At 52.0% G+C, this 13959-nt stretch overlaps 4 protein-coding genes across 4 annotated transcripts; 2 read left to right on the plus strand and 2 right to left on the minus strand.

The window, feature by feature from the left end:
* Positions 1 to 77: 77 nt before the first annotated feature.
* Positions 78 to 2574, minus strand: N7443_001581 (SDA1 family protein; the record flags this gene model as incomplete). The annotated part of the gene is made up of 4 exons (XM_056881637.1): positions 78 to 1959; positions 2023 to 2310; positions 2383 to 2418; positions 2528 to 2574. 4 exons carry the CDS (start codon positions 2572 to 2574, stop codon positions 78 to 80), a joined length of 2253 nt encoding a protein of 750 aa, XP_056746875.1.
* A 612-nt stretch (positions 2575 to 3186) lies between these two features.
* On the minus strand, positions 3187 to 4252 carry N7443_001582 (40S ribosomal protein uS7; the record flags this gene model as incomplete). The annotated part of the gene is made up of 3 exons (XM_056881638.1): positions 3187 to 3246; positions 3395 to 3836; positions 4119 to 4252. 3 exons carry the CDS (start codon positions 4250 to 4252, stop codon positions 3187 to 3189), a joined length of 636 nt encoding a protein of 211 aa, XP_056746876.1.
* An 840-nt stretch (positions 4253 to 5092) lies between these two features.
* On the plus strand, positions 5093 to 11011 carry N7443_001583 (putative AMP binding domain protein; the record flags this gene model as incomplete). The annotated part of the gene is made up of 4 exons (XM_056881639.1): positions 5093 to 5152; positions 5220 to 5242; positions 5367 to 9995; positions 10048 to 11011. The coding sequence occupies 4 exons, from the start codon at positions 5093 to 5095 to the stop codon at positions 11009 to 11011; spliced, it is 5676 nt and encodes a 1891-aa protein (XP_056746877.1).
* Positions 11012 to 11871: 860 nt separating this feature from the next.
* N7443_001584 (sulfatase family protein) lies at positions 11872 to 13743 on the plus strand (the record flags this gene model as incomplete). Its single annotated transcript, XM_056881640.1, has 4 exons — positions 11872 to 12000; positions 12052 to 12901; positions 12948 to 13327; positions 13375 to 13743. The coding sequence occupies 4 exons, from the start codon at positions 11872 to 11874 to the stop codon at positions 13741 to 13743; spliced, it is 1728 nt and encodes a 575-aa protein (XP_056746878.1).
* Between the last annotated feature and the right edge of the window lie 216 nt (positions 13744 to 13959).

Genomic DNA, 13959 nt, shown 5'->3' on the forward strand with positions numbered 1-13959 from the left:
AATCATCAACGCCGGATCCCATGATAGATCGCCATTATTTTGTCTACTCGTGCAAGGTATGTACTGAAACAGCAAACTTAGTTGCCCACGTTTCCTCTCTTTCCACCTCTCTTGGCACGGTCGTGATGCGCCTTCAGCACAGCCCGAGTCTCGACCAAACTGCGCTTGTTCTTGCTTCGCGCCTTGCCCAGAGTCATGAGGAAATTCTTTCGGCGAGCCTTCTCCTTGTTGGTGGTACTCTTGCCCTGCTCCTCCTTGCGCTCCTTGCGCCTGGCCTCTTTACTCTTGTGCTCTGAACGGTCGGTCTTGCCTTCACGCGCGTGGGCGATACGCTCCTCACGCGTCTGTTTGCCCTTGGACAGAGAGGCGAGACCCTCAATCTCCTCGGCAGTCAAACCGTCGTCGACGTGTCGGTCACCAAGTTGGGCACGGCGGCCCTTGGGCATCGAGGAGTCAACGGCTGCCTGAGCTCGGAGTTCGGCGAGCTTGGCCAAATCGGCCGGGGTGAGAATGCGGGTGGTGGCCAGGTTGGAAATCTTCTTGGCTTCCTCATTGCTTTCCTTCTGGGTCTCAGCATCCTTGGCCTCGGAATTCTTGGCCTCGGCTTCCTGCTTAGCCTTCTTGGACGGACGATCCTTGCCCTCATCTTCCGAGTCGCTGAAGTCGATCTCTGCATCGCTTTCAACGTTGATCCAGCCGCCAGAATCATCACTGTCCTCGTCATCCTCGACATTCCAGGCATCCCAATCGGCCTCCTCCTCATCGGAGCCACCCTCGGCATCGGGGTCAAGGCCATTCTCCTCGCGCCTCTTGCGGCGCTCATCGGCCTTCCACTGCTCCAGAAGCTCGAGACCCTCAATTCCTCCGTTCTCCTGCTGACCGAAGCGCTTCTGCTCACGGTCACCGGAACGAAGACCCATAGCGGCCTCCTTACCACGGTCGCGCTTCTTCAGCATGTCGGCACCGACATTACGGTAAAGACTGAGTAGACCCTTAGAGGCCATCATGACACCCTTATCCTTACTCTTCTTGTACATGACGAGATCCTGCAACAAGGTCTCGTTCATGGCGAGAGGCTGACGCACACAAATTTCACGAATGGCATTGAGACCAGCGGAAGCAATCTCTCCAGCTGAAGCCTCAGACACGAACTCGTTGGCAATCTTCTGAATCAGAGGTTCGAGGACATCCGGAGGCACCAACTCGTGGGTTGCCTGGGCAAGCGAAGCGAGATAGGAAGTCACGTTCGCTTCCTTCGGGACGAGATACTTCTGGAACCACGAATACAGCGGCATAATGTGCAACTGGTGCAAACCCACCAAACGGGAGACCAGCTGCATAACAAGAAGCTTGTGCTCCCGGTTGTGCTGGTTGATTTTGGCGGTCTTCAAGTGCTTGTTGAAGAGGTTGTCCGCAAAGCCTTGAGGGTCGTGCAGCAGGTGAAGAGCCGAGAAATTCAATGGGTGAGGCTGGCCCTTCTTCTTTTCCTTCTTCTTGTGCAGAGCCATGGCCTTCTCGGCAACGCGCGCCTTCTTCTTGGTCTTCTTGTTGATACCAAGCTGATGCCTAATGCGGCCGACATCGACGTCAGCGTCACTATCCTCGTCTTCCATCTCTTCACGTTCTCGGTCACCACCAAGGAAGAAGCGCACACCACCAGAAGTAACCTTCTCGTTCTCGGACAGACTGGCCTCCTTCATGATCTCGACAGTCTTGGCGTCGGTCCAGATCTGACGCTTCCACAACTCGCGGGTAATCTTAATGGCCCAAAGTGCTTTTGAAGATGTGCGATCCGATGTGACCAAGTTGAAGAGAACGGTCTGTATAGTCCGGTTGAGCTTATGGTTGGTAGTCTTTGAGTTTGCCGTGCGAAGCTCAGACAAGATCTTCTGAAAGAGAAGAGCACGAAGGGTCTTGCTCGGGGTGGAAATAAGAATGGGGAACAGAGTGTGAAGTAATCTGTAGAAGATCAGTTAGTAATTCACAACAAATCAGATATTAAATCTTCCAGGCTATGCGTACGTTGCCGAATCAATGCAATCCTTCTTTTTCAGAAGAACCAGACTCCCAACAATCTTCTCTCTCAACTCCGGCTCCAGCACCAAGTGGTGCTGCATCAAGAGATCGGTGAGTTGCTGGGGGAACTCCTTCAGGATATCCGGGTAGCAATCGGCGACATGAGAGATGAAGTCGATCAAGTCTCGGAGGGAAATGATACCGGTATCCGTGGCCGAAGTTGGCGCGGCCATGAAAATTTCGCGATGCGACTCATACTGGTAGTGCTGGGCGCGGAAATCCTCGATGTAAGACCTGAGCAATTCAAAGCACCAGTTAGTAATGATACACCACAGTAAATGCAGACGGAGATTTTCAATCACTTACTTAGGGTCTCTGCGGATCTTGTGCTGCAGGTTGGGCCTATGAAGCAGGAAAACGAAGTGTCAATATACCGGCTCGAAGGCTCTGATCGGACTGAACCAGAGCATAGTGCGGGCGCACCGGGCGTTCGCAGATCAAAGACACTTACAGGTCAGCTTCGACCTTTTCCAAGGCTCCGAGCTTTCTTTTCACCATTTTGAAGGTGTCTGGAGGGAAATAAAGTGGCGGTGGGAGGAAGGAGGTTGGGGCTGGACTCAACTTGAAGCCTCTCCGAAACTTTTTTTTCCCGGCCGTATCGATAAGCGACCTGGGGACAAGCCTGGAGCGCACCCTGCCGCAACGAAGATTGAGACTGCAATTTGCAAAATTCATGTTTATTTTGTTAGATTTGTATTGACGGTTTACTTTTGGTGAGTTTCGCTTGTGTTCCTATTAATCGCTTCATTTCATAGATGCCATAAATGAGAAGTCTTCTATCGCTTGAAAATTTTACATGACTTTTGTACCACCAACTTCGCATGATCGATAACCCATTTCAAGATCTTATGACTACAAGAGAAGTGCAGGATAATTTGAAGAGGCAGAAATTTTTTTTCATATAGAAAATTGGCCATAGGTCTTCATGCCAATGCATTCCGTCCACCCCAGAGAAAGCCATCCAATTCCGTTCCTTTTTGGATTGTGCTTCCTCCGTGACTGAATCAACAGACACGTAGACGTACACAAATCGACTGAATCCCGGTACAAACCCCCCGTCCACTCCATAATGCGTAAACATAGGTCGAAACGGATATCCCAACTCCCACTTTACCGGTTGCTCTTGGCGACACGCTCGAGCTCGTCCTTCTTCTTGATGGCGTAGCTGTTCTGGAATGAGGAACCCACGGTTAGAATCATGATTGTAGAGGTAAAACGGCACACAGAAGCTTGAGCAAGTTGGTCCCGAGATTCGAGCACAAGATTCGTACTCGAGACTCAACTTGGAATAATCTAATGGGAATGAGAGAAAACTCACAGAGGAACCCTTGGCAGCGTTGATCAGCTCCTCAGCAAGGCACTCAGAGACGCTCTTGATGTTACGGAAGCTGGCCTCGCGAGCACCGATGGTCAGGAGAGCGATGGACTGGTTGACACGACGGAGAGGGGAGACATCGACAGCCTGGCGACGGACGGTACCGGCGGAACCAATACGGGTGGAGTCCTCACGGGGACCGCAGTTGACAATGGCGTCAACGGCGACCTGGATGGGGTTCTGGTCGGTCATGATGTGGACGATCTCGAAGGCGTGAGCGACAATGCGGGTAGCCAGGAGCTTCTTTCCGTTGTTGCGGCCGTTCATCATGATGGAGTTGGTCAGACGCTCAATGATGGGGCACTGAGCCTTGCGGAAACGCTTAGCGGCATAGCGGCCAGCGGTGTGGGAGATGTAGACCGGGGAGCGGATCTGGATGTAATCGCTGTGAAAATCGAATTAGCATGTCTGGTCATCGGGAATTGGCCCGTCAGTTTGTGCGTGAATTGTGTTTGCGGCGACGCCCCGTCTTCACGCGCCCGAGTCGATTGGATATTAAGTAGCATCAACAGCCGTGGCTGCGTGTGCAACAAATATCGACAATTGTTGATTTTTTTTCGACCCGCGCAAAATTGTATCCCACAACCACAGACATGCCAGCAAGACTCGTCGCACACAAAACGATCCTCGCGCAAAAAGATAGGCCTCACAGAGAAGAGACACTCACGTCAGAGAGATGTCGCGGATCTCGACATCCTCGTAGCTCCACTTGTTGAAGAGCTTGACCTGGCCCTCGTTGGCGAGGACATCCTTGGGAAGGGAGGTGAAGGTCGCAACCTCGACGTCCCCGTTGTCGGACATGTTGACTGTGTCGTAGGGGAATGGAAGGGAACCGGGTTTGGCGATGTGAGGTTGAACGATCGGGCAGTCGAGATAGCACAAGTGAAATTGGAGGTGCGCTCGCTTAGCCCTGTTGTGGGGGTCATGTGAGTTAGGGCAGGATGACTCAGCCAATCAGTCTTTCAAGGTCATGTGATATTATATCTGACCCTGTTGCCTCAGGCAGAAAAATAGTCCTTTGTTTGCCGTGTCGGTCCACTTGTCATTTACCTAAACGAAGTATCGAAGTATCGAGGCATCGAAGTATACGTACACAGCCTTGGATGTAGAATGCCCTGGCCGTTGTCTCTGTTATAGTATTGGAAATTTCCTCGTTAATACGACAATATCTCATTCCTCCTCAGCTAGGCAACGCAAGTTTGTGCGTTCCTGTAGTTCCGAGTGCTTTGCCTAAGCTCAAATCCCCTCCCCTCGTTCCCACCTCTCACCGGTACCTGAGAAGCCACATTACCAACTCAACCGTAGTCATCGAAATAATAAGAATAGATTTGGAAATAGCCCTTCATCATTCGTTAAGCGAACATCACAGCCTCAATTGTTGTCTCAGTCATGATCGGCTCGCCCTGACCGCCCTCAAAGTGCGGGTGACGTTGCGGCTCGTGGACTCCGACGAGACACACGACGATTCGTTGCCTGTCAACGTACAAATTCCCGGGTAATTCGACAATCAGCAGGGGTCACGGATTACCCTCCTCTCTTTCCCCACCGCACCGCGAAGCTGCGATGAGGTGTTCTTGAACATCATCCCTCCCCCGCGTGTTTGATCCACTTTTCTCGAATTGACATACTCTCTCCGGTCAAATGGCGGAAGAAAGCCCGGAGCTCCAGTCCAGGTTGAAGGACCTGGACCAAGAATTGGAGGTATGTATCTGCGGTTGTCTCGACTCCTGTCAAAGGACTGTTGCGCTGACACACTCTTGCTTGACAGGATGGCGAAATCACTCAAAAAGGGTAAGCTGTCTTGATCCTCGCCCCTCGCTCCTCAGCTAGTCCCAGGGACCAGACAATGGGACCCGGATGGCATTGGATCTCCTGTGTCATGTTTCACACGAACTGCCAGCTAACAATGGAGTAGGTATCAGAAGCGACGTACCATCCTCCTGTCGCAATACCTCGGCCCAAACAAGCCCCTCGATATCAACATCCATGCGCATACGGGCCAGGAAGAGCAATCAGATGGCTCACAGATAGCTCCTCCTACCATATTGAGTGTTCGCCCGCCGACCGCTGAATCGTCCCAGCCCACTATCGCTTCACCAACCTATGCAGGCGGCTATGAGCCCTCTACGGGCAGCGGAGGAATCGGATACAATCGGGACAGGCAAAGTGCGCAGCTTGGAGCGCCCGGAGGATCCGATAGAGATAGTAGCGGCATGTTACAAGCTCACGATCGAATGCCATCATCGGGATCATATGATTCCCTCTTTCTTCCCAGGCCGGGGGCTCCAGGAGGCCCAGGCCCAGATGGTTCTAGAACCGCGACTTTGATGAGCCAGAATTACGCTTTCAACCCCGAAGCCCAGCAAGGTTATGCGCAGCCAGAATACTCTCAGCAGCCTGAATACGTGGACGATGGAATGGGGGGTTACGATGCTGGCTACGATCCAGCTTCGGGCGGGGTCACGCGACACTCGACTATGCTTGATTCCCAGCAGGGATACTTCTCAGATTTTGCCGGTCAGCAGCATGGCGACTATAGAGAGAGCTATGGTGGTGGATTCCACCGTTATTCTCAATCCGGAGAAGCTTTCTCGCCAACAGCCAACATGGCCCCGCCGTTTATCCCCGCTTCGGATCTCCAGCATGGGCCGGCTATTGAGCATTTGGTGCCTCTCGAACCGCGTGACATTCCCTTTGCGGTTACTGACCCCCACGACAAAAATATACCAATGTCCAATTTCGAAAATATCCCAGCAGTGCTGCGACACCGCGCGCGAGTCCATCCGAAGCAGCCGGCATACTGGGTGTTGGACCAGAAAGGAAAGGAAATTGCATCCATAACATGGGATAAGCTGGCTAGCCGCGCAGAGAAGGTTGCTCAGGTCATCCGTGACAAGAGTAACTTGTACCGCGGTGACCGAGTCGCCCTGATCTATCGCGACACCGAGGTTATCGAGTTTGCCGTCGCTCTCATGGGTTGTTTTATTGCCGGAGTTGTTGCGGTTCCTATCAACAGTCTGGATGATTACCAGTCTCTTAATTTGGTGCTCACCTCCACCCAGGCGCATTTGGCTTTGACCACGGAGAACAACCTGAAGGGCTTTCAACGTGACATTACTGCACAGAAGCTGAACTGGCCGCGAGGAGTTGAGTGGTGGAAGACCAACGAGTTTGGCAGCTTCCACCCTAAAAAGAAGGACGACACACCTCCGCTTGTTGTCCCAGATCTGGCCTATATCGAGTTTGCTCGCGCTCCCACTGGGGACATGCGTGGTGTGGTCATGAGCCACCGAACCATCATGCACCAAATGGCTTGTCTGAGCGCGATGGTCTCCACAGTCCCCACTGATGCGAGTGCCAGACAATACGCGTCCAAGGGAGAAACAATAATCAGTTATCTTGACCCGAGGCAAGGAATTGGTATGATATTAGGCGTTCTCTTGACGGTATACGGCGGTCACACAACCGTTTACCACGAGGACCGAGCTGTTGAGACCCCCGGTTTATATGCCCACATAATCACCAAATACCGGGCGACAATTATGGCTGCCGATTACTCTGGCTTGAAGATCGCTGCGTATAACTACCAGCAAGATCCGATGTCGACTCGGCACTATAAAAAGAATTCAGAGCCTAATTTCAGCAGCGTCAAACTCTGCCTTATCGACACACTCACCCTCGATCCTGAATTCCATGAAATTCTTTCCGACAGATGGCTGCGCCCAATGAGAAATCCTCGGGCTAGAGAAATTGTGTCTCCAATGCTTTGCTTGCCCGAGCACGGTGGTATGGTTATCAGTGTACGTGACTGGATTGGTGGTGAAGAGCGGATGGGATGCTCCTTGATGCATGAAATGGACCCAGCCATCCGCGATGGGGTCAAGAAAGACGACGCGAAATTCGAAAAGTCCGAGACCAACACTGGCTTTGGTAGCAGTCTTCTCGGTGGTGGTTCTCGTATCTCCACACCCAAGGAAACTGCCAGAAATGAGCTGAGCGAGGTGCTTCTCGACAAAGAGGCTCTCAAGAGCAATGAGGTTGTCGTCTTGGCCATGGGTGAAGATGCCCGCAAGTACGCTAGTAGCATGCCTCATGCTGTCCGTATCGGTGCTTTCGGTTACCCAATCCCCGATGCGACATTGGCCGTCGTTGACCCAGAGACTAACCTCTTGTGCACACCAAATGTCGTCGGTGAAATTTGGGTGGATTCGCCATCATTGTCTGGAGGCTTCTGGGCGTTGCCAAAACACACTGAAGCGATCTTCCATGCTCGGCCTTACAAATTCGAAGACGCGAACCCCACGCCAATTCTTGTCGAGCCCGAATTCCTACGCACTGGTCTTCTAGGCTGCGTGATCGAGGGACGGGTGTTCATTCTGGGTCTCTACGAAGACCGACTGCGCCAGAAGGTTGAGTGGGTTGAGCACGGCCAAGAAATTGTCGAACATCGATACTTTTTTGTCCAGCACTTAGTTGTCAGCCTGTTGAAGAAGGTGCCCAAGATCCACGATTGCACAGCATTCGATGTGTTTGTGAACGATGAGCATCTGCCAGTCATTGTGTTGGAGTCATTTGCTGCCTCAACCGCACCGACAACATCTGGCGGGCCTCCGAGACAACTAGACTCCGTTCTCCTTGATTCGCTTGCCGAGCGCTGTATGGAGGTTCTGTACCAAGAGCACCACCTGCGCGTCTACTGTGTGCTCCTCACAGCCCCGAATTCTCTTCCCCGCGTGACCAAGAATGGAAGACGGGAAATCGGCAATATGCTCTGCCGCAAGGACTTCGAGGCCGGCATGCTGCAGGCTGTGCATGTCAAGTTCGGAGTCGAGCGTTCGGTGATGAATCTGCCTGTCGGCGTGGACCCCGAAGGAGGTATCTGGTCACCAATTGCATTGGCCTCAAGACAGGAAACTCTCTCCTACCAAGAAAAGCAATACTCAGGTGTTGACTATCGCGATGTTGTCATGGACGACCGCACCTCTACACCCCTCAACAGTTTCAAGTCTATTGTCGATCTTCTCCAGTGGCGTATCTCTCGCCAAGCGGATGAGCTGGCCTATTGCTCTATCGACGGCCGCGGTAAAGAAGGCAAGGGCATTACCTGGAAGAAGTTTGATCAGAAGGTTTCCGCGGTTGCAACCTATCTGAAAAACAAGGTCAAGGTCCGACCTGGGGATCATCTTGTCTTGATGTACACCCATTCAGAAGAGTACGTGTACGCCATTCATGCTTGCCTCTGTCTGGGTGTTGTTGTCATTCCAATGGCTCCGATTGATCAAAATCGTCTGTCGGAAGATGCGCCTGCTTTTCTGCATATTATCAGCGATTTTAATGTCAAGGCTATCATTGTGAACACCGAGGTTGACCATGTCATGCGGCAAAAGCTTGTCTCCCAACACATCAAGCAATCAGCGCAGGTCCTTCGCATCGGTGTGCCGGCCATTTACAACACGACGAAGCCGTCGAAGCAGTCTCACGGCTGCCGCGAGCTCGGATACACTATGAAGGACACCTGGCTTCAGGCCAACCAGCCAGCTTTGATTTGGACCTACTGGACGCCGGACCAGCGCCGTATTTCTGTTCAGATCGGCCATGACACCATCATGGGTATGTGCAAGGTGCAAAAAGAGACATGTCAAATGACAAGCATGAGACCTGTTTTGGGTAGTGTACGCAGTACTCTGGGTCTTGGATTCCTTCACACCTGCTTGATGGGTATCTATGTCGGCGCTCCTACCTACCTCGTTTCGCCTGTCGACTTCGCTCAAAACCCGATGACACTCTTCGTGACGCTCTCTCGCTACAAGATCAAGGACACTTACGCCACGAGTCAGATGTTGGATTATGCCATCAGCTCCATGGCAGGCAAGGGCTTCCAGTTGCAAGAAATGAAGAATCTGATGATTTCCGCGGAGGGCCGACCCAGGACCGACATTTACCAGAAGGTGCGCGTGCACTTTGCTTCCACTAGCCTGGACCGTACTGCGATCAATGTCGTGTACTCGCACGTTCTCAACCCAATGATTGTGACAAGATCTTACATGTGCATTGAGCCGATTGAGCTGTATCTCGACCTCCGCAGTCTTCGTCGTGGTCTGATCTACCCCGTGGATCCTGATGCCGACCCAACTGCTCTCTTGCTCCAGGACTCTGGAATGGTGCCAGTCAACACCCAGATTGCCATTGTCAACCCGGAGACCTGCACTCTTGCCCACGTCGGAGAGTACGGTGAGATCTGGGTCCAATCCGATGCCTGTGCCCAGGGCTTCTACAGATCTAAGCAGGAGTTCGATTCTGAGAGAATGAACGGCCGAGTTCTTGACGGAGACCCCGGTGTGCCTTACGTCCGCACTGGAGATCTCGGCTTCCTCCACACAGTCACCCGTCCCATCGGACCTGGAGGCCAGCCAGTGGAAATGCAGGTACTGTTCGTCCTTGGAAACATTGGTGAGACCTTTGAGGTCAACGGCTTGAACCACTTCCCCATGGATATCGAAAACTCTGTCGAGAGATGCCACCGTAATATCATGAATGGAGGATGGTAAGTATCAAAGGCCCTTACGAATCGACTATCCGCTAACGTCTCTCTAAAGTGCTATATTCCAAGCTGGTGGTCTGATAGTGGTCGTGGTTGAAGTTACTCGCAAGTCGTTCCTCGCATCTCTTGTCCCGGTCATTGTTGATGCAATCCTGAACGAGCACCAAGTGGTTGCGGACATCGTTGCTTTTGTCTCCACGGGTGACTTCCCTCGCTCGCGTCTCGGTGAGAAGCAGCGTGGAAAGGTCCTGGCATCCTGGGTGACCCGTAAGTTGCGTACGATCGCGCAGTTCAGCATCCGAGATATGGAAGACAATCCGTTCGCCGACATGATGCAGAATCGTGCCAGCCGAAGCTCTAAGCCCGGAAGTACGATGGGCAACAGCATGAGGCGGTCGACCATGAACCCCGATACTGAGGTTCCTGCGCTGCCACAATCACCTGCCCTCGTGGTTCCGGACCATGAACTCGAGGCAAATACGGAGGGGTATCAGGATTACCAGGATCATCAGGATCATATATCCGCTCGACCTAGACTGCCGGAGCTTGACACTCGGACAGACAGCCATGTGTCTGCAGCTCAAGTTTCTTCGGCGACTTCTACAGTGCCCTTCATTCAGGAACCGCTGTCAGCCACTATCCACTCGGCAGATGATGATCACCACTTCGACCCAGTAGATCACCATGCTCCTCCCCCACCAGCCACTGGCGAGCCAGGACCGCCTCGTGATTTCCGATTCAGCTTTGATATTATCACCACTCCCGTCGAGTCCTCATTCCCTACCGAGCAACTCTCGACAGGACGGGAACCGCGTCCTAGTCAGCAACCCGGAACGTACGGCTATGGTTCAGGCCCGGCGCATGATGAATATCGACCGGGCACTCAAGACAGCGCATTAAGCGATGATTGGGCCCAGGAAGCCCTGATGTACCAGTCCGCACTGGGAGACGAGGGCGGCCAAGACGCTCACCGGAACCCGGCACAGAAACGTTATGACGCTGATGGCTACGGTCTTTAAACGAGTCCATTTTTGTGGCTCCGATCTACGGGCGTGGTCTTGTACATGGCATTTGCTCCGCAGCAATTTTGTCTGTGGTTTGAAACTAGACTAAAAAGTATGAAAAATCTCGAAGTGCATCATTTCGTCTTCCGAGGTCTTTCGTATGTCTATTTCCCCTTGTCATTTGGCCTTTGATCTTTTCATTTGATTGTTCACCTCCCCATTTTATCCCAATACCTCATCCTGCATCGACTTATTTTTTCTGCATGTGCGTTCCTGCTGTACATACCATACCCACTACTCACATCCGATCAGTCTATCAATAGCTTCTTACCTCGGTGCGTAGTTCCTGTGACATCACAGTGATTTCCAATATGGCAGCACGCCATACGATCGTCCCAAATGGTTTCATTGTGGGGTGTCAAGGTTGACCCCACTGAAGACGTGATGGCGGCCCACCCTTATACCATCCACTGGCATCATCCACCTGCATATCTCGCAATCGACACTTTGGCTCTTGGCATAATGTGCGCTGGGGGAAAGAGAATACGAAAAGATAGGGTCATCGTGTATCCTCTTTCCTCTCTGCCGCATGATCGACCGCCATACCCGTCGTACAGTACACCTTCTTTTCCACGGCCGCCGATCAGCGGGATGCCCACGCTCACTTTACTTCGTACAGCAATAAATAATGTACGATCACGGAGGATTATCACTCTGTGCAATTGTGGAGAAATGAGACAAGAGCTCTTAATTTGCAAGCTCCTGGATGAGGGGTGTGATGATCTCCAGCTCGTGGAGCTGGTCAGCTATATAGAGCTCTGCTCCGGTCCTCGAAATGAAGTTATCTTCTCCAGCTTTGTCTAATGTGCCGCAGAATGAATCTCCTACTCACATTTCTACTATTGACCACGTTGGCTGTGGCTAAAAGGCCCAACATCCTTTTCGTCCTGACCGACGACCAGGGCAAGTATGTGGGAGGATTAGAACACATGCCTAAGCTACAGGTATTTCAATCCACTTGCACCCTGTTAAATATTCAACTAATATGGTAAAAGTCCCTTCTCGTCCAAAAAGGAGCCACATACCCCAAGCACTACTGCTCCGTAGCCCTATGCTGTCCTTCACGCGCCAACCTCTGGACCGGCCGCATGCCACACAACACCAACGTGACCGATGTCTCAGCCCCCTACGGTGGCTACCCGAAGGTCGTATCAGCCGGCTGGAATGATAACTACCTCCCACTCTGGATGCAAGAGGCAGGGTACAACACGTACTACGTGGGCAAGCTGTGGAACAGCCACACCGAAGACAACTACAACAAGCCCTACGCGCGAGGCTTCAACGGTTCCGATTTCCTCCTCGACCCCTGGACATACCGCTACTACTCTGCGCGGATGACCCGTAACGGGCAACCGCCTGTCAGTTACAGTGGCAACTACTCGACCGACGTCATCGCTGACAAGGCTGCGGGCTTCCTGGATGAAGCGCTGAAGCTGGATCGTCCGTGGATGTTGACTGTTGCTCCTAATGCGCCGCATGCGAATGGATCACATAGTCCTGAGCGCGATGCTACTTGGTTCGGGCAGCCGGAGTATGCGCCTCGCCATGCGGATCTGTTTAAGGATCAAAAGGCGCCAAGAGACGCGAGCTTTAATAAGCTGATTGATGGGGCTGTTAGCTGGGTTGAGAACATTCCCGAGTTGAGCCAGAAGGAGATTGATTATATTGATCTCTTCCACAGGTGTCGGTTGCGTGCGTTGCAAGCCGTGGATGATCTTATTGAGAGGCTGGTTGATAAGCTTGAGAAGGTGGGCGAGCTGGACAATACTTATATCTTCTTCTCGACCGATAATGGTTATCATCTGGGTCAGCACCGTATGCAGCCCGGAAAGAACTGTGGATTTGGTGAGTTTGTCGAATACGGTACCGTAGCCAGTACTAACATTATCAGAAACCGATATCAATGTCCCATTAATTGTTCGTGGCCCTGGTATCCCCGAGAACCAGACATTCGACGTCGTCACTAGCCACACAGACCTTGCGCCTACCTTCTTATCCATCGCCAACACTACAAGGGAAGGACTAGACGGGAAAGCCATCCCGAGGACATTGCAAGATAGCAAGACGGACGAGAAAAAGGAACACGTCGCCATCGAGTACTGGGGTCTGGCTGTGCCTGAGGGTATCTACGGCTATGCCAGCGACAAGGACAACCAAGTCGGCAACAGCTACAAGAACAATACCTATAAGGGAGTCCGGTTGATCTCCGATGACTATAGTTTGTACTATTCCGTGTGGTGCACCAATGAGCTGGAATACTACAATCTCAAGGTAAGTCTTCCTCATCTTCACTACGAAGCAAACTAACATGTCACCAGGATGACCCTCACCAAACTCTCAACCTGGCTGCTCATCCAGCAAAACACACAAACTACAAGATTGCCAACCGTGAGCTACCTCAAATCATCCATCGTCTCGACGCTATGATGATGGTCCTCAAGTCCTGCGAGGGCGACGCTTGCCGATACCCCTGGCGCCAGCTGCACCCAGGAGGCAAGGTCAATACTCTTGCCGAGGCGTTAGAGACTGAATTTGACGAGTTCTACGTCAATCAGCCAAAGGTATCCTTCTCGGCTTGTGAGCTCGGCTATATAGTTGCATCTGAGGGACCTCAGAAGTTCGATGTATATGGCAGCGGAGAGAAGACGAGACGGGGATGGGGATGGGATAGTCTGTTCCAGTGGTGATTTGGTCCACAGGAGAATGATGCACGAGCATTAATACGGTGGAATTGCATTCAGAAGTCAACTGGTTAGCGTGCTAGAGTTATTTACGATGATGAGCTAATGTCTATGCCATTGCTTTAATTCCCGGAATATAATGTAGTAAAACTCGTTGATTGCTGATATTCAAGATCATCAAGAGATATATGCATTAGCTACTGCTGACATGATAAGAACAAA

This window comes from Penicillium atrosanguineum, assembly GCF_028827265.1.
Source record: "Penicillium atrosanguineum strain IBT 20685 chromosome Unknown utg000001l_segment0_segment0, whole genome shotgun sequence".
Lineage (NCBI taxonomy): Eukaryota > Fungi > Ascomycota > Eurotiomycetes > Eurotiales > Aspergillaceae > Penicillium > Penicillium atrosanguineum.